Source organism: Elgaria multicarinata, chromosome 22 (genome assembly GCF_023053635.1).
Source record: "Elgaria multicarinata webbii isolate HBS135686 ecotype San Diego chromosome 22, rElgMul1.1.pri, whole genome shotgun sequence".
NCBI lineage: Eukaryota > Metazoa > Chordata > Lepidosauria > Squamata > Anguidae > Elgaria > Elgaria multicarinata.
Window position 1 is genome coordinate 5,330,178 of NC_086192.1, and position 23,776 is coordinate 5,353,953.

The 23,776-nt window shown below is 45.8% G+C and overlaps 2 protein-coding genes across 2 annotated transcripts; one reads left to right on the plus strand and one right to left on the minus strand.

The window, feature by feature from the left end:
- Positions 1–1,607: 1,607 nt before the first annotated feature.
- On the plus strand, positions 1,608–13,088 carry IFT20 (intraflagellar transport 20). Its single transcript, XM_063146460.1, has 5 exons — positions 1,608–1,726; positions 5,281–5,427; positions 8,626–8,711; positions 11,221–11,324; positions 12,554–13,088. Exons 2-5 carry the CDS (start codon positions 5,301–5,303, stop codon positions 12,633–12,635), a joined length of 399 nt encoding a protein of 132 aa, XP_063002530.1. The 5' UTR covers positions 1,608–1,726; positions 5,281–5,300; the 3' UTR covers positions 12,636–13,088.
- Positions 13,089–14,514: 1,426 nt separating this feature from the next.
- Positions 14,515–22,769, minus strand: TMEM97 (transmembrane protein 97). Its single transcript, XM_063146701.1, has 3 exons — positions 22,611–22,769; positions 18,260–18,404; positions 14,515–15,487 (listed from the first exon to the last, which is right to left on the minus strand). The coding sequence occupies exons 1-3, from the start codon at positions 22,722–22,724 to the stop codon at positions 15,237–15,239; spliced, it is 510 nt and encodes a 169-aa protein (XP_063002771.1). The 5' UTR covers positions 22,725–22,769; the 3' UTR covers positions 14,515–15,236.
- Between the last annotated feature and the right edge of the window lie 1,007 nt (positions 22,770–23,776).

The following is a 23,776-nucleotide window of genomic DNA, read 5'->3' on the forward strand; positions in this document are numbered from 1 at the left end:
CGAGGCAGTCAGCCTGTGTGCACCAGTTGCTGTGGAATATGGGTGGGAGGGTGCTGTTGTTTTAGAAGAAATAAAACGAAAGTGCTGAATTGGACTTGGTACACCAGGGAACGAGAGCAATTTTTGCAGCACTCTTGCACCGTGTCCTGCCTTGTGGGCCCCTGTTCAACAGCTGGTTGGCCATTGTGTGAACAGAGTGCTGGACTAGATGGACCCTTGGCCTGATCCATGATGATGATAATGATGATCAATATTTATATACCGCTCCATATCTAAAATAGATTCCGGAGTGGTGCACATGTAGGGTGACCCTATGAAAAGGAGGACAGGGCTCCTGTTTATTTAACAGTTGCATAGAAAAGGGAATTTCAGCAGGTGTCATTTGTATATATGGAGAACCTGTTGAAATTTCCTCTTCCTCACCACAGTTAAAGCTGCAGGAGGATAGCTAGAGTGACCAGATACAAAAGAGGGCAGGGCTCCTGCAGCTTGAACTGTTGTGATGAAGAGGGAATTTCACCAGGTTCTCCATATATACAAATGACACCTGCTGAAATTCCCTTTTCAATACAACTGTTAAAGATACAGGAGCCCAGTCCTCCTTTTCATAGGGTCACCCTATCATAGCATAGTAGGAAGGGGCCTATAAGGTGTGGTGACCCTATGAAAAGGAGGACAGGGCTCCTGTATCTTTAACAGTTGCATAGAAAAGGGAATTTCAGCAGGTGTCATTTGTATATATGGAGAACCTGGTGAAATTCCCTCTTCACCACCACAGTTAAAGCTGCAGAAGCTATACTAGAGTGACCAGATTTAAAAGAGGGCAGGGCACCTGCACCTTTAACTGTTGTGATGAAGAGGGAATTTCACCAGGTTCTCCATACATACAAATGACACCTGTTGAAATACCCTTTTCAGTGCAACTGTTAAAGATACAGGAGCCCTGTCCTCCTTTTCATAGGGTCACCCTAGCACAGCAGTTCTCAGCCTGTGGGTCGGGACCCCTTTGGGGGTCGAACGACCCTTTCACAGGGGTCGCCTAAGATCATTGGAAAACCCATATTTCCGATGGTCTTAGGAACAGAGACATTTCATTTATTTGTAATTAGAAATAAATATTTCACAATATATAATTACATATTGTTCTTGTGATCACTATCCTTTAATTATGTTCAATTTGTAACAATGAAAATACATCCTGCATATCAGATATTTACATGACGATTCATAACAGTAGCAAAATTACAGTGATGAAGTAGCAACGAAAATAATTTTATGGTTGGGGGGTCACCACAACATGAGGAACTGTATTAAAGGGTCACGGCATTAGGAAGGTTGAGAACCACTGCACATAGGAATAAAACTTAAAATCCTTTTCATGCCTACTCAGAACAGCCACCTGCTCCCAGGTAAGCGTGCGCGCGCATCTGCAACAGAAACCTGCTTTACCATCAGTGCTGTTCCATCTCCCCCCCCCCCGCAACACTCCCGCCTTGGGTTCTTCCTATAGGAACTACATCTCCCATGATGCAAAGCGCCTCCCTTCCTCTCCCCTCCCACTGAGGGTAATGGCACATTCCTTGTGGGCGGGGCGGGAGCGGCGGCTGCTGATGCTGCCGCTGTCGCCGTGGCAGCGGAAGGCCGCTTAGGAGGAGGAGGAGGAGGAGGAAGAGGAAGGCTTTTGGTAGGGGAGCGCCGGAGGCACCTGGCCGGGAAACAGGGGCAGGTAAGCCGGGCTTACTATAGACTTATGGGGAGGGGGCCATGAGGCTATAGCAGCTTTCTCCAAGCAGGTGCTCTCCAGATGTGTTGGACTCCAACTCCCATCATCCCCAGGCAGCAGGACCACTGGTCAAGAATTTTGGGAGCTGTATTCCAAACCATCTGGAAGATACCAGGTTGGGGAAGGATGGTATAGAGCTGGGGGGAAGGCAACCTGGCGACCTCCAAGGGGTTTGGACTACGCCCCATGTCACTGTGACCAATAGTCAGGGATGATGTCAGTTGTAGTCCAAAAGACTGGAAGGCGCCAGGTTGAGCTAGAGCCTCCCTGGTCAGGGGCACTGTACCTCTAAATACCACGTAACAGGGAGAATTCATGAGAAAGGACAGTGGCTTTCTGCCCTGGGATGCTAGGCTAAGCAGGCCTTGGGTCTGATCCTGCAGGGCTTCAGCGCTCACTAACCAAGAGGGTTAGGGTTAGAGCGTCCAAGTTCTGGAGAGGGCTACTGAGGGCGTGCGAGACCGGGTTTTTGTGAGAGGATTCAACCTTCCCCATCATCGAACCTTTGGACTCCAACTCCCATCATCCCAACCCAGTATGGCTAGCGGGCAGCAATGATGGGTTGTAGTCCAAAACATTTGGAGGGACCTGGGTTGGGGAAGGTTGGATTAGATGAACCTTCCCCGTTCAGGTGCAGTGTACCTCCAAAAAGTCATTGCTGGGGAGCATCGCTGGGAGAGGGCCGTTGTGCTCTTGTCCTGCTTGTGCGCCTTCCGGTGGGATCTGCAACCATGATCCAGACAGCCTGACCTGCTGCCTTCTTAGAAAGGATGAGATCATGTCGTATCAACAGGTATGAGCCGTGGCTGCTTTTAACGGCGTCTCCATGTCAGTAGGCAACTCTGAACGGGGGATCAGCAACCGTTGGCACAGTTAAACTGTCCCCAAAACAACTTATCAGCAATAGAGTCAGGACAGAGTCCTGACCCGTCCCCTCGCCCCCAAAAAGTCCTCCTTCCTGCAATATGGAACTCACTGCACCGTGATTGTTGGTTTGTCTGTTCTGACTTGCATGGCTATTTATATCCTGCTTTTTAAGGTGAGCTTTCACAAAAGCGTGTATAGCTGGGGTCCCTTTATAACATAAACCGGGGTTGGGCAACATGTGGCCCTCCAGGTGTTTTGGCCTACATTTCCCATCAGCCCTAGCCTCCTTACCCAGTGGTGAGGAATCATGGGAGTTGTAGGCCAAAACATTTGGAGGGCCAGAAGTTGTCCACTCCTGGCATAAAGGCTAGAGACAAAGTCGATTTTATTTTTTATATATTAATTTATTTATTGCATTTTTATACCGCCCAATAGCCGAAGCTTTTCAGTTAAGCGGTGGAAAACGACAGCCTTGCAGAATCAATTCATAGAGGTTATAGGCCTATAAATGGCTATTAGCTCTCCCTTGCAAGCTGCCTTGTCAGGGCTTCTGCCCTGAAAGATTTTCATTGAATAAAAGTTAAATCTGGTTGGCCACTGTGGGGCCAATTGAATGCTGGACTACACAGCCCTTTGACCTAATCCAGCATGGCTCTTCTTTTGTCCTTAACATTGTACCTCCCCAAGAACCTGTATTTTTTTTTAAAAAAACAAACAAACTATGTGTTGAATGAATAAAACCCAATTTTGATATGTAGTTTTCGCCTTATTCTACACTCTCTGTCTCAGATTGGGGGGCGGGGGGGCTACAAAATACAAAAAAATGCTGGAATGGTGATGAAATGTTCTCTCTCTCTCTCTCTCTCTACCGTGTTTCTTCGATTGTAAGACGCCATCGATTGTAAGACGCACATTAATTTCAGTACCACCAACAGAAAAAAAAACCCCTAAGACACACCTGCGATTCTAAGACACACCCCATTTTTAGAGATGTTTATATGGGGGAAAAAGTGCGTCTTAGAATCGAAGAAATAGGGTATATATCATTACAGCCATTAAATAAAGTTTTAAATGACCTACCAACTCAGGGAAACCCACCTGAATTAAATCCCACTCTGTTCAACTTATTATTATTATTATTATTATTATTATTATTATTATTATTTATTTATATAGCACCATCAATGTACATGGTGCTGTACAGAGTAAAACAGTAAATAGCAAGACCCTGCCGCATAGGCTTGCATTCTAATAAAATCATAATAAAACAATAAGGAGGGGAAGAGAATGCACCAAGCAGGCACAGGGTAGGGTAAAACTAACAGTATAAAGTCAGAGCAAAATCAAGTTTTAAAAGCTTTAGGAAAAAGAAAGGTTTTTAGCTGAGCTTTAAAAGCTGCGATTGAACTTGTAGTTCTCAAATGTTCTGGAAGAGCGTTCCAGGCGTAAGGGGCAGCGGAAGAAAATGGACGAAGCCGAGCAAGGGAAGTAGAGGCCCTTGGGCAGGTGAGAAAAATGGCATCAGAGGAGCGAAGAGCACGAGCGGGGCAATAGTGCGAGATGAGAGAGGAGAGATAGGAAGGAGCTAGACAGTGAAAAGCTTTGTAGGTCAACAGGAGAAGTTTATATTGGATTCTGAAGTGAATTGGAAGCCAATGAAGAGATTTCAGAAGTGGAGTAACATGGTCAGAGCGGCGAGCCAAGAAGATGATCTTAGCAGCAGAGTGGTGAACAGAAACCAACGGACTGATGTGAGAAGAAGGCAGGCCAGAGAGAAGAAGGTTGCAGTAGTCCAACCGAGAAATAACCAATGCATGAACAATGCATGAACAACTTGATTTATTCCCAGATTAGTGTCTATAGGTTTGTGCTTATGGCTGCAATCCTATGCACATTTACTGGGCAGTAAACCTCACTGAACGTTTACTTTTGAGTAAACATGCGTAGGATGGATCTGTAAGGTAGCAAAAGAGTTTTTTTTATTATTGCACATTTGTAATGGAGTTCACACATATTAGTAAACATTATTATGAATAATATAAATTGAGAGGGACGTTTAGCATCATTCAAAGCAGCATAAGAACGGGATTGCTTACATGGGTTGGGTCCAAGCGACCTGCGGGATCGCCTTCTCCCATACAGTCCGGTCCTCTGGGAAGAATCTACTTCAGTCAGCCAAAATTAGGCTGACGGGTATTTCCCAGAGGACCCTCTCTTCTGCTGCTCCCAGTCTGGGGAATGGCCTGCTGTCTCCTTGTCAGCTTGACAGCCTTTTAGCATTCAAGAAAGCTATCAAGACTGATCTCTTCCGGCAGGCCTATCCAGTGGAATTTTAGGATGCTTTTAGGATGTTTTTAAGGATGTTTTTAACAATGTATATTATGTTTTAATTCAATTTTATGTATTTTATCATTGAGGCGGGTAAGAAATATTTATCATCATCATTATTATTATTATTATTATACTTGTTCCTTATTTAGCATTAAAGTTTAGTATCACAAAGTAAGGAACCATGGCTCAAAATCAGGAACAGGGGGCAAACCTATTCAGAACCTTTGCGTTTGGATTTTCAGGGTTCTATTCTCCTTTCTTTGCGTTTGATGTTTCTCGTGCCGAATTATTTTGCCCAGGAGCCTGAAAAGAATCCGGAATGGCCAAAGACATCCTAAGGGAAGCTGGCCTTCACTTCGATGAGCTGAACAAACTGAGGGTTTTGGACCCGGACGTGTCTCAGCAAACCATTGAGCTGAAAGAGGAATGCAAGCTGTTTGTAGACAGTAAGTTCTGCACTGAGCACAGAGCTGCCTCTCTCACGCCTCCGGTAACATGTATGCTGGGTCCAAGCGCTAATTCGCACACTTGTCGCCCAATGCATTTGACTTCCGAACTCAAGAACAGCAGCACCATCTGCCTGGCTTTGCTGTAGTCATTTAGTAACGGCTGCCGTTGCTGCTGCTAGTTTTATCGTTGCTTTTTCCTGTTGCGTTTATTGCTGTTTTATTGCGTTTATGTTTTTATTGCTTTTGGTGTTTTAACTAAGTATTACTGTTATTTATTACGGTCGCAGACCAGCAAAATCAACACCAAAACATTGAAAGGATAGATAAAAAGTGACATATAAACAAAATACAGCTCGGTGAGTTGCTTCTCTCAGAAGGATTGCAGTGTTATTTTTCTAGTTTGCATTGAGGTCATGAGAAACTTAGGCCGTAGCTAGACCTAAGGTTTATCCCAGGATCATCCCGGGTTTGTCCCTGCCTGAGTGCTGGATGCCCTGTGTGGCACTTAGGCCATAGCTAGACCTAAGGCTTATCCCTGGATCGTCCAGGGGTCAAACCTGTTCATCTAGGTGACACACAGGGGATCCAGTGCTCAAGCAGGGGCGAACTTACAGCGCATGAAAATGCTGAACTCTACTATGTTTATGACCTTGTATTCTTGACTGGGCAGGAAGACAGTGGTTTGCATGTGGGGTGGGTTGTGTTCTTGTTATCTCCCTTTTCATGGTCAGACCACTACCTGTTAGGGTTTAAGCTTGCAGCAAATATTCTACTCTGCAGGGGTGTTGGGGCTATTACTACATTGGAGGCTGATGGGATTTTAGGGACATTTACAAGCACATGGGGAGTTTGTTTCTCACCGGCAGAACCGGTCCAAATGCCTTGGAAATGTGGAGGGTGTCATTTCATGCATCGGAGGAAAAATGGACTCTTGTCCACAAAAGCAATATTGCAGGTGTCCCCAAGACCCTTTCGTAGGGCTACAGGCAAGCCGTGGGCTTTGAGGCCGTATGATTGTGCTCTTTGCTCTCTGATGGCTCATTCATAGATGCTGCAGCCATGGACCTACCCAAAGACATTACTGTGCACTGTCCCGGATTCCATTTGGGTAATGGGCCAAAGAAATGAGTTCAAGCCCCGTTAGCCATAAAAATCACTGAGCAATCACAGGGCCTTCGTGCACACTTTGGCTGTGTTCAGATATCATGATAAATTATGGTTTATTGTGGTGGGAGTGATCCTAGGCAAGCAGCGCCCGCCTCTGTTCGGAAGCCAAAAGTTTCTGGTTTTTTTATGAACTGCAACCAATTGTTTCATCCAGACCTAAACTACTGGGCCTGTTCAGACAACGCGCTAAGCCATGATTAGGACGCTAACCCTTTTGCAGCAAAGGGTTCGTGAGCGGGTTTAAACTGTGGTTCTGTAGCCACCGTGGTTAGGAATGGTTCACACAACACGTTAAGCCATCATGTTTAGCTCAGAATGCTGAACCGCCGCGGCTTAGCGTGTTGTCTGAACAGGGTCACTGTGGTTAATCTTAACTATGGTTTGAAAGGAGCCAACTTCAAACTCTGGGTTATGAATCTGGCTTGTTTCAAGAAGCCACAGTTAAGAGCCAGGATGGTGTAGCGGTTAGAGTGTTGGACCGGGTGGCTTTGGGCCAATTTCTGACTCTCAACCTAACCTACCTCACAGGGTTGTTATGAGGATAAAATGGAGAGGAGGGGGAGGACCCTGTACACTGCCTTGGGTTCCGAGGAAGAAAGGCAGAATATAAATGTAATAACAAATAATAAAGGACAAAATTAATCATGGTTTAGGGTTTGGACACAACCCCAGTTAAATGAAATTGTAACCCTGGTTAATTGAAATGGGAAGCAAAAGCTTCCAGTTCCTTCCTTGTACTCTCTCCTACTCGAGGGAAACACACGAGCAAAATCCCTGTCTAGGCTCATTCCCATCACAATAAAGCCCAGCCAATGGCAAAGGCTGATGGGAGTTGTAGGCCAAAACATCTGCATGGCCACATTGCCCACGCCTGCAATTAACCATGGTTTTGCCCTCACTGTGTCATCTGAACACAGCCTCCCCTGTTATTTATTAACCACGATATTCTGCTCTTCCTCCAGAGAGCTCAGGTTAACAGACATGGTTCTCCCCAATCCGTTTTTATCCTCACAATAACCCAGTGAGGTAGGTTAAACTGAGAGAGAAAGAGTGATAATCCCAGGGTCGCCTACTGGGATTCATGGCTGGATGGGGATTTGAACCCGGGTCTGCCCCGTCCTTCCAGCACTATAATCCAGGCTTCTTCATCCAGGTACTGGTCAGGATGGCTTGGAATGATGGGTTATGTAATGGCTATATGGTTTACTCTGGCTGGCAGTCACTGGATGCTATATGGTTTACTCTGGCTGGCAGTCACTGGATGCTATATGGTGTACTCTGGCTGGCAGTCACTGGATGCTATATGGTGTACTCTGGCTGGCAGTCACTGGATGCTATATGGTGTACTCTGGCTGGCAGTCACTGGATGCTATATGGTGTACTCTGGCTGGCAGTCACTGGATGCTATGTGGTGTACTCTGGCTGGCAGTCACTGGATGCTATGTGGTGTACTCTGGCTGGCAGTCACTGGATGCTGTGTGGTGTACTCTGGCTGGCAGTCACTGGATGCTATGTGGTGTACTCTGGCTGGCAGTCACTGGATGCTATGTGGTGTACTCTGGCTGGCAGTCACTGGATGCTATGTGGTGTACTCTGGCTGGCAGTCACTGGATGCTATGTGGTGTACTCTGGCTGGCAGTCACTGGATGCTATGTGGTGTACTCTGGCTGGCAGTCACTGGATGCTATGTGGTGTACTCTGACTGGCAGTCACTGGATGCTATGTGGTGTACTCTGGCTGGCAGTCACTGGATGCTATGTGGTGTACTCTGGCTGGCAGTCACTGGTGTACTCTGGCTGGTTTACTCTGACTGCCAGCCAGAGTAAACCATATAGCATCTTTCTCCAATGTGGTGCTCCCCAGTTGTGATGGATTGCAGATATATATCTGCGCAACTTTTAAAAACTGTTAGAGAACTATAACAGCACTATTAATAAAAATGTACCTCTTGTCTTAAAAGAATCCCCCTCCCCCGTTCCCAGCTATGCTAGAGACATAGATGTCTTTTGTTTTATTCCTCCTTTGCAGGAATTGCAGAATTTAAAAAAATAGTGGGCAGCCTCATTGAACTTGTAGATCAGCTAGCAAAAGCAACAGAAAATGAGAAGATTAAGGTAAGTGGGCAACCTCATTGCCCACCATTACAAAATGACCGCTCCACTTTCGAAGCTTTTTTTTTTTTTTTGGTGCAGCCTTCACAATACTGGGCAAACAGTCTTTCTGGTTTTATACACATCTCTATTGGGACCTGCAACAAAATGTTGCAGTGCAAGGCAGTCCCTGTCCAGGGTTCCAGTCAGCCAGCCATGTCCTTTCCCAGGCTATGCCATTCCATTCCCCTCCCCACATTTAATCCCCACCCGCAACGGACAATTGGCACTTTATGGCAGCTGAACATGCTCAATCCTTTGGCTGGTTTCGGGATTCCCCCTTGAGGATTTTTTTTGGTGTGTGTGTGTTGCTGGAATCGTACAGGTACCTCCGTCTTGGTGATGGATGGCCATTGGACTTGGTGGCCTTATAGGCCCCTCCCAATTCAACTATTCCAGCCTTCCTCAACCTGGGGCGCTCCAGATGTGTTGGACTACAACTCCCAGAATGCCCCAGCCAGCATTCTCTAAGAGCGGGAGAGCAATTAGATCCACGCTTCGTCAAATAATAGCTTAAAAACCTTTGGATGAATTGTGGTTTTATTATATTTACTGCAGCTTTTGAGGGGGCCGTGTTGTTTTAAAAACATTTGTTTTGCAAACTGCCCTGGGAGCCTTGCAGAAGGGCAGCGTATGCGTTTTTAAAGAAAAACAAAGTGCCTTTCGTTAATCACCAAGCACAGGTTTTTCAAAAGTTATTTGGGGGTGGGTGTGCAGCATTTACAGCGCATTCCTATGAATGTTTACTCGGACATAAGTCCCACTGAGAGCTTATTCTAGAGTGGGTTTAGGATTGCAGCCCACGGAGACTCCCTGTGGTTTTGTGTAGTATTGCACTTATTTCAAAATGGGGTAAGCGCCCCTGAATTTTTGTGAACCGCCCAGAGAGCTCCGGCTATTGGGCGGTATAGAAATGTAATAAATAAATAAATAAATAAATAATCTACATTTTGGAGTGTCCCTTGCTCATTCTGCTAAATGGAATCCCTGATTGCTGCTCCAAATTCCTGCCTTGACAGCACTGTTGTCTTTGAGAAGGAGAATGGTATGCCTCATAAGATGCTACCTTCTCTCACACCAGCATGGAGCGTGTTCAGAGGAGGGCAACCAGGATGATCAGGGGTCTGGAAACAAAGCCCTATGAAGAGAGACTGAAAGAACTGGGCATGTTTAGCCTGGAGAAGAAGAGATTGAGGGGAGACATGATAGCACTCTTCAAATCCTTAAAAGGTTGTCACACAGAGGAGGGCCAGGATCTCTTCTCGATCCTCCCAGAGGGCAGGACACGGAATAATGGGCTCAAGTTAAAGGAAGCCAGATTCCAGATGGACATCAGGAAAAACTTCCTGACTGTTAGAGCAGTACGACAATGGAACCAGTTACCTACGGAGGTTGTGGGCTCTCCCACCCTAGAGGCCTTCAAGAGGTAGCTGGACAACCATCTGTCAGGGATGCTTTAGGGTGGATTCCTGCATTGAGCAGGGGGTTGGACTAGATGGCCTTGTAGGACCCTTCCAACTCTGTTATTCTATGATTCTATGACTGTTAGAGCAGTATGACAATGGAACCAGTGACCTAGGGAGGTGGTGGGCTCTCCCACACTAGAAGTCATTCAAGAGGCAGCTGGACAACCATCTGTCAGGGATGCTTTAGGGTGGATTCCTGCATTGAGCAGGGGGTTGGACTCGATGGCCTTGTAGGCCCCTTCCAACTCTACTATTCTATGATTCTATGACTGTTAGAGCAGTATGACAATGGAATCAGTGACCTAGGGAGGTGGTGGGCTCTCCCACACTAGAAGTCATTCAAGAGGCAGCTGGACAACCATCTGTCAGGGATGCTTTAAGGTGGATCTCCGCACTGAGCAGGGGGTTGGACTCGATGGCCTTATAGGCCCCTATGATTCATTATCTCAAAATAAGTTGTTTCTTTACTGTAGAACTTTATTATTTTAAAGGGGACTTTTGCAAACTAGATTGATTAATGGAAGGACGCCTGTAATTAATTGGATGCAATGCCTTTAACCAGGCACAAATGTAAGTATTTACAAATCCGTGGCTGGGATCATAGTAGAAGAGGCATACCCACCCACCCACCCTTCTCTCTCCCGCAGAAGGGAATACCTCTTCTGAGACTGTTTTTTAGATGTATCGCAGCAGGCATAAGGCACTGCTCTTTTCCCTTTAGAATGGATGCTTCTTCCTCTGCAAAATGTGTGCAGATTAAAGAAGCAGTCTAATGAATCTGTGAAAACTCCGATGATAAATTCTTGCTAGATTTCTTCAGGGTGCTATCCTGTGTGTGTTTAGGAGGAAAAAAAGCCCTAGAGTTCCCAGAGTCGTAGGGCTTTTTTCGGTCGAAACGTGCATAGGATTGGACACTAAGTCATGTAATCATCCGTTGCCCCGTTTAGGATTGCTAAAATACAGCGAAACGTAGTTTGCTGAAAACGTAAAATCCCCTCTTTCCACAGGCAATCGGGGCCCGGAACTTGCTGAAGTCGATAGCAAAGCAAAGGGAGGCACAGCAGCAGCAGCTCCAGGCTTTAATAGCCGAGAAGAAGACCCAGCTGGAAAGGTCAGGAGAGATTTGGGGGCGGCCTTCAGAACGAACAGCTTTTGTTGCGACAGATGCTGTCACCGACCGGAGTTCGCTTGGTCTGTTGCAGGAAGCGGATGAAAGGAACTGGGAGTTGAAGGCCGTTTTTTTTTTTTTTATGAAGGCCCTAAAAAAATTAAGTGCCAAATATATTCCGGGAGCAGGACTGAACAGGATTAATATACGTATAAGTAATACAAGAATAAGGAAAGGAAAGGAACCTCTCGTGCAAGCACTGAGTCATTACTGACTCTTGGAGGGACGCCAGCTTTCGCTGACGTTTTCTCGGCAGGCCTTATAGCGGGGTGGTTTGCCGTTGCCTTCCCCGGCCGTGATTACCTTTCCCCCAGCTAACTGGGTACTCATTTTACCGACCTCGGGAGGATGGAAGGCTGAGTCGACCCGAGCCGGCTGCCTGAAACCAGCTTCCGCTGGGATCGAACTCAGGCCGTGGGGAGAGTTTCGGCTGGAGGAACTGCTGCTTTACCGCTCTGCGCCACATGAGGCTCTACAAGAATAAGAGGCTGGAGCAATTTCCCTATGAGGGGAAGTTACATCCACTGGGACTGTTTAACTTGGGGAAAAAGGAGGCTAAGGGGATACATGATATTGGTGGACAAAATGATGCCCGGTGTGGAGAATGTGGGGAGACGTGTTTCTCCCTCTTTCAAAACACTAGAACCCGGGGTCATCCCATGAAGCTGATGGGTGGGAGATCCAGGACAAATAAATGGAAGGACTTCTTCACACAGCGCATAGTCAAATTATGGGACTCACTACCACAAGATGTAGTGATGGCCACCAATTTGGATGGCTTCAAAAGGGGGTTGGATAAATTCCTGGAGGAGAAGGCTATCCATGGCTAGTAGCCCTGATGGTTGTGTGCTGTCTCCAGTATTCGAGGCAATAAGCCTGTGTGCACCAGCTGCTGGGGAACATGGGCGGGAGGGTGCTGTTGCCACTGTGTGAACAGAGGGCTGGACTAGATGGACCCTTGGGCTCTTCTTATGTTCTTAAGAATATTTAACACACAACTTGTTCCATGTTGTTCTTGTATTATTCATCATCAGACAGGACTTTTGATCCACGGGCTGCACAAGTGTGAGCCACAGACATCTTTCCAAAAGGCCGGCTTCTCTTTGCACGTACGTGTGTTAACACCCTAAACTGTACTCTGCCCTGCCAAACTAACCTTTTCCTCTTTCCAGGTATCGGATCGAATATCAAACACTATGTAAGATAGAAGCGGACCAGAACGAATTTATCGACCAGTTCATTTTTCAGAAGTAGAGCAAGAATTTCAGACCAGCGACGGCCAACCTGGGAAGTCTTCAAACCGTTCCGGCCCCTGAACAATTCCAGAACGGGCAAAGGTGGCCGACCGCATGTCTTGCGAGGCAGACAAAAAGAAAAGGAATTTAGAGTAGCTTTCCCCAAACCAGGCGCCCTCCGGACATGTTGGACTACAAGACCCATAATCCCCAGCCAGCATGCTGATTGGCTGGGGATACTGTAGTCCAAGCCATTGTGGAAGGCTGGTTTAGACCTTCATTTTGAATACTCTATGGATTTGCTTTAGGGTTCATAATAAGGTATTTTGTAAGCTTTTTTTTTTTTAATGGTCAGGCATTTATATCCAACGTTTGAACCACCAGACTGTTCTCTTTTTAAAAAAACAAAACAACCCCCACCTGTAATACACTTTTAAGGAAATCAGGAAATAAATTATTGGGTTTTTTAAAATGTCTCGTTTCTTTCCAAATTGCACCTGATTGGTGCCGATATGGAACAGGGACCCCAAAGGGCTCCAAAAAAACTACGCATGGTGTGGAAAAGGAATCCACACACAATAAAATGTTGTGCTCTTCTTACGGCAAAAGGCCATCTGCTAAGGCAGATCCCATTGGTATCACTTGGGTGGCACAAGTGCACATGACCCAGGGAACATGACCTTAGCTGAACATGACCCTGGGAAAAATGAGTACCTGGCATCCTATGGTGGCAGCCCCATTCTAGCACAGGGATGGCGAGCCTGCCGCCCCTCTCCTACATGCTGTTCATAGAATCACAGAATAGCAGAGTTGGAAGGGTCCTACAAGGCCATTGAGTCCAACCCCCTGCTCAATGCAGGAATCCACCCTAAAGCATCCCTGACAGGTGGTTGTCCAGCTGCCTCTTGAAGGCCTCTAGTGTGGGAGAGCCCACAACCTCCCTAGGTAACTGATTCCATTGTCGTACTTCTCTAACAGGAAGTTTTTCCTGATGTCTAGCTGGAATCTGGCTTCCTTTAACTTGAGCCTGTTATTCCGTGTCCTGCACTCTGGGAGGATCGAGAAGAGATCCTGGCCCTTTTCTGTGTGACAACCTTTCAAGTCCTTGAAGAGTGCTATCAGGTCTCCCCTCAATCTTCTCCAGGCTCAACATGCCCAGTTCCTTCAGTCTCTCTTCATAGGGCTTTGTTTCCAGCCCCCTGATCATCCTCGTTGCCCTCCTCTGAACACAGATCAGCTTGTCTTCATCCTTCTTGAATTGTGGAGCCCAGAACTGGACGCCATACTCTAGATGAGGCCTAACCAGGGCCGAATAGAGAGGAACCAGGACCTCACGTGATTTGGAAGCTATACTTCTATGAATGCAGTCCAAAATAGCATTGGCCTTTCTTGCAGCCATATCGCACATATTCAGCTTGCGATCTACAATGATGGGACTACAATTCCCATCATCACTAACCATGCTGGCTGGAGTTGATGGGAGTCCAACGACGTCTGAAAGTATACATGTTCCTCAACCCTCGACCTGGCATATTTCCACCCTCCCCCCGTTTACAGCTGCCTGCGTTTCCTTTCCTTTCGTCTGGCATCTCCCTTGTGTCGCGTTTCTCTAGAGTAAGCCCTTCAGGGACATGGAACAGTTCTCTCCTGCTTCATAAATTACAATGTACATTGATGATACAATAATACCAGGCACTGTTACCTGCTGGACAGACATGAGATTTTGTTGGTCAGGTTGTCTACAATGCTACATTTCCCTTGCAACGCACACGGCCTGCAACCAAGGACAACCAAGGACGCTGCCCTTAACACCAAGCTCCCACCCTGATTTTTACCATGGGAGGAGGAGCTGTTCTCTTCCCCCTGGAATTTTTCCTGGGTTGAAATATAACAGGAAGAGACCGTCTCTCGCAAAAAGGAGATTTATTGAACAGCTCTAAAAAGCATCTCAACGACAGCTGCGTTTTTGACCCAGCGGAAGTGAAGTGACCTCTTTAACTAGAGCAGTGGTTCCCAAACTTTTTCAGGTAACCGCCCCCTTGGTTCCACAAACTCATGCCCAGTGCCCCCTGCGCATGCCTCCTTTAAATGGGAAGCACCCGCCGCAGGCTTGCCAAGGGAGGGAGGGAAAAGAGAGTGAACACCTCTGTTTTGCAGCCGGCGTGGCAGGGCACACCAAGCAGGGTATGTCTCTTCATTAGTGTTTTGGTGCTTTTGAAACATTTCAATTCACCGTTAAAAGGACTCTTGGGATCAAACTACCTTCTCCCATAAAAATGTCCCTGGGTTTTAAGACCTTCTGGAGAGGCGCTTCAGGGAAAAAAACACCTCAAGCGCCCCCTGGCCTCTTAACACCCCCCTATGCAATCTCACCGCCCCCAAGGGCGCAGTACCGCCCACTTTGGGAACCACTGGACTAGAGGAACAGGTTGGTTTACGAAATAAAACCCCCTTTAGCAAGTTTGTCAAGACCCGTTTTAAGAGAGAGCCAAATTCCGCATCCTCCTCGAGGCTTTTCGCGGTACGCACAAGGAGCTTTTCTTGCGTTGACCCAGTTTGCAAACTTTCAAATCGTCGTTCCTCCCCCCCACCCCCACCCCAGGAGGAGCCTCCAGCTGAATTATTTCTTTTTCCTCTTCTCCACCTTGTTGTACAGGGGGCTGAAGAGCATAGAAAAGAGGATCAGGAGGGGGATCAGGAAATACGGGATGTAGATAGCTACGAGGGACAGGCGTTCCCGCAGCGTGTCTGGCCCAGGATGCTTGGACTTGGCGAAATCACCAAACATGATGTGAGCCAGGATTGGAAGCAGCGTTGTAGTCACGTGCACCGCATAGATGATTGCTGGAGTCCGGATCCACTGACAATGACCTGGAGTCAAGGAGCAAAATAAAGGAAAGGTTCCTCAAACTTTGGCAATCCCAATTTTAAAACTGTGCCAGAGGAACTCAAGTTCTCTAAGCAGATTTTTTTTTTTTTACAAAACATGTCCACCGTTTTTTTAAAAAAAGGAAGGATCGCGATTTCAAGCTGCCTGGCTCAGCATTGCCCACACCAAGGGTTTGCAGCATCTGGGAATTCGGAACCGATTTTGACCTCCCCCCACCGATCCCAGGACTCACTGGGAGAGAACAACCTTGCTCCCCGATTTGGTTTTGAAATTCAGCAGGAGGGGAGAGAAAAAGAGCAGTCCTTTGCTGCAGCAGCTGCCAAAAAAGGGCTTGTTTAGCTCTGTTACAAAGCTAAAAATAGGGTCTTTTTTGCCACTGCCACATTTTGGTGTCAGTGCACCAAGATTGGGGAGGGGGTGCCTTTATAGTAAGTTTTGCAGTCGTAGCAGGGGGCAGCAGGGACTTGCACAGAAACTCCGGGGGTTATTTATTTATTATTATTATTATTATTATTATTATTATTAATTTATTTATTTATATAGCACCATCAATGTACATGGTGCTGTTATTAATAAATAATAATTAAATTATTATTAAATTATTATTAAATTATTATATAATTATTATTATTATTTATTTATTTATATAGCACCATCAATGTACATGGTGCTGTTATTAATAAATAATAATTAAATTATTATTAAATTATTATTAAATTATTATATAATTATTATTATTATTTATTTATTTATATAGCACCATCAATGTACATGGTGCTGTTATTAATAAATAATAATTAAATTATTATTAAATTATTATTAAATTATTATATAATTATTATTATTATTTATTTATTTATATAGCACCATCAATGTACATGGTGCTGTTATTAATAAATAATAATTAAATTATTATTAAATTATTATTAAATTATTATATAATTATTATTATTATTATTATTTATTTATATAGCACCATCAATGTACATGGTGCTGTTATTAATAAATAATAATTAAGTTATTATTTAATTATTATTAAATTATTATTTAATAATAATTAAATAATAATTTAATTATTATTTATATACGGCCCCACAGCCGAAGCTCTTTGGGCGGTTCACGAAAGCTAAAAACAGTAAACATTAAAAATATACAAAATTTAAAAACCATCAGAGACATAAAAACAGTATAAAAACAGCAGCATCCATTTAAAAGAACAATACTGGGGTCCATTAAAAAACAAACTTCGCGTTCAATGCCATTCAATGCCCACCCCTGGACTACACTGACTGGCAGGAACTCTCCAGTTTTCCAAGTGTGTGTCTGTGTCTGTCTTTCTTTCCCAGTCATACCTGGAGATGCTAGGGATTGATGCTAGGACCATAATAATAATAATAATAATAATAATAATAATAATAATAATAATAATAATAATAATAATAATAATCTTACACTCCTCTCCACTTGGATCGAGGCAGGGAACAACAGTGAATATAAAACACATTAAAAACTAATTAAAAATCATAGCATACATGATTAAAACATTCTAAAATTCCACTGGATAGGCCTGCCGGAACAGATCAGTCTTTATTGCTTTTTTAAATGCTAAAAGACTGTCAGGTTGAAGAGAGACTGAAAGAACTGGGCATGTTTAGCCTGGGGAAGAGAAGAATGAAGGGGGACATGATAGCACTCTTCAAATACTTAAAAGGTTGTCACACAGAGGAGGGCCAGGACCTCTTCTCGATCCTCCCAGACTGCAGGACATGGAATAATGGGCTCAAGTAACAGGAAGCCAGATTCCGGCTGGACATCAGGAAAAACTTCCTGACTGTTAGAGCAGTATGACAATGGAACCAGTTATTTAGGGAGATGGTGGGCTCTCCCACACTAGAGGCCTTCAAGAGGCAACTGGACAGCCATCCGTCAGGGATGCTTTAGGGTGGATTCCTGCATTGAGCAGGGGGTTGGACTCGATGGCCTTTAGGACCCTTCCAACTCTGCTATTTTATGATTCTATGATCTTCTCTGGCAGGCCATTCCACAGTCTGGGAGCAGCAGAAGAGAAGGTCCTCTGGGTAATACCCGTCAGCCTAGTTTTGGTTTACTGAAGCCCTATGAAGAGAGACTGAAAGAGCTGGGCATGTTTAGCCTGGAGAAGAGAAGATTGAGGGGAGACATGATAGCCCTCTTCAAATACTTAAAAGGTTGTCACACAGAGGAGGGCCAGGACCTCTTCTCAATCCTCCCAGACTGCAGGACATGGAATAATGGGCTCAAGTTACAGGAAGCCAGATTCCGGCTGGACATCAGGAAAAACTTCCTGACTGTTAGAGCAGTACGAAAATGGAACCAGTTATTTAGGGAGATGGTGGGCTCTCCCACACTAGAGGCCTTCAAGAGGCAACTGGACAGCCATCCGTCAGGGATGCTTTAGGGTGGATTCCTTCATTGAGCGGGGGGTTGGACTCGATGGCCTTAGAGTCTCCTTCCAACTCTATGATTCTATGATTCTAAGTAGATTCTTCACTGAGCCAAAGCAAGCATGGCTCCTACGGACTTGAGGCCCAACACATTTTGAGGATATGACGAAGGCCTCCCCAACTTTGCGCTTCACTGGATATTACTCGTACGTGCCAAGTTTTGTGCTTTTATCACAAAGTGCACAATCATGATTCTTTTGCTACACCTCTGTGCTGCTGGCAGACCCACTCACGAATGATTCTTCCACTCCCCCAGACGGGTGCACTCACCTTTCCAGAAAGCATAGGCTGCCACGGGGAAGAACGGCAGCTGTAAGAAGGCTTCACTGTATATGAACGACTTGAACCAGGCTGGGGGATCAGCCATCATGGGGTCTTTAAAGGTAGCTATGTACCAGGTTAACCATTCTGTCAGCTTAAGGGGAGAGAAGGAAACAGCTAATTAATTGCACCTAAATATAACATCTTAGTCACCTTATTATTACCGTTATTAAAATGTCATCGGTGCACACAGTGCTTTAAAGAGGAATATCAGGAAAAACGATGGGGGTTGGGGAAGCCATGTCACATTTAAGTTCAGTTAAGAGCAACCCAAGTGATACAGGGCTGGGTCAGACATAAGAATCTTGGTCTAATTAAACCCTGGTTTATTAGAAATCTTAAACTATGGTTTATTAGATTGTAAGCCTATGCGGCAGGGTCTTGCTATTTACTGTTTTACTCTGTACAGCACCATGTACATTGATGGTGCTATATAAATAATAATAATAATAATAATAGAATGAGCACTGTGCTTGCACACTCCCTCCGGCTTGCTCTCAGCCTCGTAATGCTAAGCTGCGGTTTAGGGTGATATCCATACCGGCTTAATGGAAGTTAGGATTTTATACAATGACCATAGGTAGACCAGGCCTATATTCTGGAATCATCCTTGTGCATCCAAATGACACACAGGGGATCCCGGGAGCAGGCAGGGACGACCCCTCCATTTGCCTGGGATAATCCTTAGGTCTAGCTAAGGCCGATGTTCTATCCAAAATAGTACAGTGTGTGTCCTAGGAGCAAACAGCTGTGTATGACTGGGATAGGCCAGTCTTTCCCAACACGGTGCCCTCCAGATGCATTGGACTATGTACTTGCTTGGGAGTTAGTCCCACTGGACTTCTGACATGCATACGATTGCACTGTAAGGATTCTTTAATCCGCTGATATTTCTATGGTTCCCTGCCGCTGCTGACATGAGCTGTCAAATGTTGGTATGAACTCCCTTCTTTCCCTCAATCTTTTACCTCTCAGAAAAGGCATATATATATATATTATGGCCATTAGATGGATGGATGACAACTTGTTCAATTACTTCAGCGTGAGGAGGAAGGCAAAGAGAGAGGACACTATTTACTGTATTTCTTCGACTTTAAGACGCCATCGATTGTAAGACGCACACTAATTTCAGTACCATCAACAAAAAAAAGCTTTGATTCTAAGAATAATATAGCCAGTGGGAAACGTCCACGCAACGGAGCCCTCCACGCCACACAACGGTTGTGCAGGAACTCTCCTCTGCACAATGTGGATATTCTGAGTGGAGTGTTTTCCAAAAAAAAACCCTCCACTGTTGCGTGGAGTTTTCCCGCCACACCAAACATTTCTCAACGGTGTAAAACCTCCACCGTGGAGTTCTAAAAACCACCGTTGAGAAACGCGTTGTCTGAACTGAGCCAAATACTTAAATGTGAGCTGGGAAAACTTCCTGACTGTTAGAGCAATACGACAATGAAACCAGTTACGTAGGGAGGTTGTGGGCTCTCCCACCCTAGAGGCCTTCAAGAGGCAGCTGGACAGCCATCTGTCAGGGATGCTTTAGGGTGGATTCTTGCATTGAGCAGGGGGTTGGACTTGATGGCCTTGGGGGCCCCTTCCAACTCTACTATTCTATGATTCTAAGACGCACCCCGTTTTTAGAGATGTTTATATGGGGGGAAAAGTGCGTCTTAGAATCGAAGGAATACGGTATTTACTAACTCACTTAACACACCAGTTGCCCTGTAGCTTTGACTCTTAGGGTGATGTACACAATAAAAACAAAACCGTCAATGCAATAGGTTGGATCCAGAAGTAGTGTTGCTTAGAGAAGATCCATTAAAACCCATGGGACTTAAGTTAATCATGACTGACTTGTCCCAAGCATTGCAATGGGTCAAATGTGAAGAATGACATCTCAAACAGCTCAAAATACAACTTCCTAGTGCAAGATACAAAAGGCAAAATATAATTCAACACGTAGCAAATCAAAGAGCTTGAGGGAATCAAAGGAGTTTTGCCCGGCGCCAAAAGAGCAACAAGGAAGGCAACCAGGCTGTTCGGCTGGTTCTTTGCTTCAAACCTTGGAGGGGGCTACAACTCCTAGCATCGGCCAGCCAGGTATGCTTTGCACCTTGGAGAGCTCCTTTAGGGTTCTGACTGAAACCCGGAGCGGATTCACCGCCCCACTGACACTGGACCTTCCACTGGTCAGACCATCAGCACCGACTGACCGGCAGTGGCTTTCCAGGTTTGCATTACCAGATGCAACAGATGCATTACCAGATGCAACCCGAAACAGCGCCTTTTCCATTAATAGGAGAATTTTGTGAGATTCTAATTTTCCAAAGTCAATGGACAAATATTCATAGAATCATAGAATAGCAGAGCCGGAAGGGGCCTATAAGGCCATAGAGTCCAACCCCCTGCTCAATGCAGGAGTCCACCCTAAAGCATCCCTAACAGAGGGTTGTCCAACTGCCTCTTGAAGGCCTCTAGTGTGGGAGAGCCCACAACCTCCCTAGGTCATTGGTTCCATTGTCGTACTGCTCTAACAATCAGGAAGTTTTTCCTGATGTCCAGCCGGAATCTGGCTTCCTGTCACTTCAGCCCGTTATTCCATGTCCTGCACTCTGGGAGGATCGAGAAGAGATCCTGGCCTTCCTCTGTGTGACAACCTTTCAAGGATTTGAAGAGTGCTACCATGTCTCCCCTCAATCTTCTCTTCTCCAGGCTAAACATGCCCAGTTCTTTCAGTCTCTCTTCATAGGGCTTGGTAAAAGCAGTGGAGGCTCTGATTCAGTGGGGTGCTGAATCCGCTCCAGGTTTTAGTCAGAAGGAGCTATCTGACTGGTTCTGACTGAAACCCGGGGCGGATTTATTGTCCCACTGACATTGGAGCCACCAGCCTTCACTGGGTCAAAGGCAACTCAACTAACTACGTTCTACAAATGGGCACACCCAGAAAATAATTCCAGCGCAGGCTGGAATTTTCCTTTTAACCAAAGCCCTCAGGGAGACAAACATCATAAAACCAAATACAAGATAAAACACCTTAAAATGATTTAAATGCGGCAACCGTAATTTAAAATAGCTTTAAATACCAAAGAAGCTCAGACATAGAAAGGTACGACTTTAAAAGGCAGTTTAAGCAGCAGTTTAAAATGTTGAAGTATTATTATTTTAAATAAAAGACAGGCCCTGGGTTTGATATCGTTGACGGCTAAAGGCGTTAGGGTGCTTTTAAAAAAAGATTAGACAAATCACATTGGGGAAGGCGCAGCCTATCCGTGTCTATTGCAGGAAACACGAGCCTTCATGTTCAAAGGCAGTCTACCTCTAAACAGCAACTACTGGGGAATAACGGGGCTGTTCCCTTTACATCATGCGTGGGGGCTTGCCGGAAACATCTGTTGAGGCTCCGTGAGAACCGGGACACCAACCATCTCTCAATTATACACGCCCCGGTTTGCAAGCAGAAGCATGAATTCTTGGCATCTCCAAGCCACTGGGTGTTTTCTTTTCCTTTTTTTAAAAAAATCATCCCACAGCAGGTGATAGGAAAAGTACTTAGCCCAGTATTGTATCATAGAATCATAGCATAGCAGAGTTGGAAGGGGCCTACAAGGCCATCAAGTCCAACCCCCTGCTCAACCCCCTACAAGGCCATCGAGTCCAACCCCCTGCTCAATGCAGGAATCCACCCTAAAGCATCCCTGACAGATTTTTATTTCATGTTGGTAAACTGCAGAGGGGGGGGGGGGGGAAATGGTGTATCCCTTTAAAATAAAGACTTGTATGAATCTCTGAGGTCACAATCAGGCTTACACAACAATGCTCTGAATTCCAGCTGAATTGCCAGTTGCTCCTTTTCATTTCAAAATGCTCTTGGGTCAGTTGGGGAGTAGAGTGGACTACAGAGATCATTGCTATTCAAGGACCTGGGCAACACAAGGTAGGTTAATAGAATAGTAGAGTTGGAAGGGGGCTATAAGGCCATCGAGTCCAACCCCCTGCTCAATGCAGGAATCCACCCTAAAGCATCCCTGACGGAGGGCTGTCCAGCTGCTGGATAAAATACTGTGCCAAAAGGTGAAACATCCCTGTTTAGTCTAGGACATCTTCCTCCGTTAGATGGAGCCGGGGTCTCTTCCAGCAGGGCTCTCTTCGAATCGACATGCAATGGCATAAAGGACAGCGGAAATCCGATGCATGTCCCCCTCCCCCAAAGGGCACAAATAAATCAAAAGGTGAATAGAGTGAGCGCAGTAAAAGCAACCACAAGGTCTCCTCCGCTTGTTGCTGCTATGGTTTTACTCACTCCCTGCGGGTAAATCCCGGGCAGCAGCGCTTGCAGATCGAGCAGTAAAGTGATCGGGATGTGGGCGAGGAAATAAAAGGCAAAGAGCCACTCCAGGACCCGCGTTGCGGCCATCGCCTCTTCGGAGATCAATAGGTCTGGTCGCCTCCGGCTTTATCCAGGAACAGACCACTTTTCTCCAGCACTCATTGGCTACTCCGAAGCGGGCAGGGTCGCCCCCGGCTTTCCACGCCCAAGTTTCCAAGGCGCCTCCTCCCCCCCCCCATTTCTCTACAAAGCGAAACAGCTCCGCCTCCTCCTTGCTGGACTGCAAATCCCACAATCCCTTGCGACTCCCAGGTCCTATTCCAGGCTGGTGTAGTAGTCAGCTTTCCCCAACCTGGCGCCCGCCAGATGTGTTGGGGCTACAACTCCTAAATAGGAGGAGGCGGTACTTATAGGGTGATCATATGAAAAGGAGGACAGGGCTCCTGTAGCTTATAAAATAGTTAAGAGCAGAGACACCACACTGACAACAAAGGTCCGCATAGTTAAAGCAATGGTATTCCCCGTAGTAACCTATGGCTGCGAGAGCTGGACCATAAGGAAGGCCGAGCGAAGGAAGATAGATGCTTTTGAACTGTGGTGTTGGAGGAAAATTCTGAGAGCGCCTTGGACCGCAAGAAGATCAAACCAGTCCATACTCCAGGAAATCAAGCCAGACTGCTCACTTGAGGGAATGGTATTAAAGGCAAAAGTGAAGTACTTTGGCCACGTAATGAGAAGACAGGATACCCTGGAGAAGAGGCTGATGCTAGGGAAAGTGGAAGGCAAAAGGAAGAGGGGCCGACCAAAGGCAAGATGGAGGGATGATATTCTGGAGGTGACGGACTCGACCTTGGGGGAGCTAGGGGTGGTGACGGCCGACAGAAAGCTCTGGCGTGGGCTGGTCCATGAAGTCACGAAGAGTCGGAAGCGATTGAACGAATAAACAACAAGAAAAGGGGATTTCAGCAGGGGTCAATTGAAGAGGGTGAAATTCCCTCTTCATCACAACAGTTAAAGCTACACTAGCTATAGTAGAGTGGTCAGATACAAAAGAGGGCAGGGCTTCTGCAGCTTTAATGATGAAGAGGGGATTTCATCCTCTTCAATTGACACCTGCTGAAATTCCCCTTTTCTACATT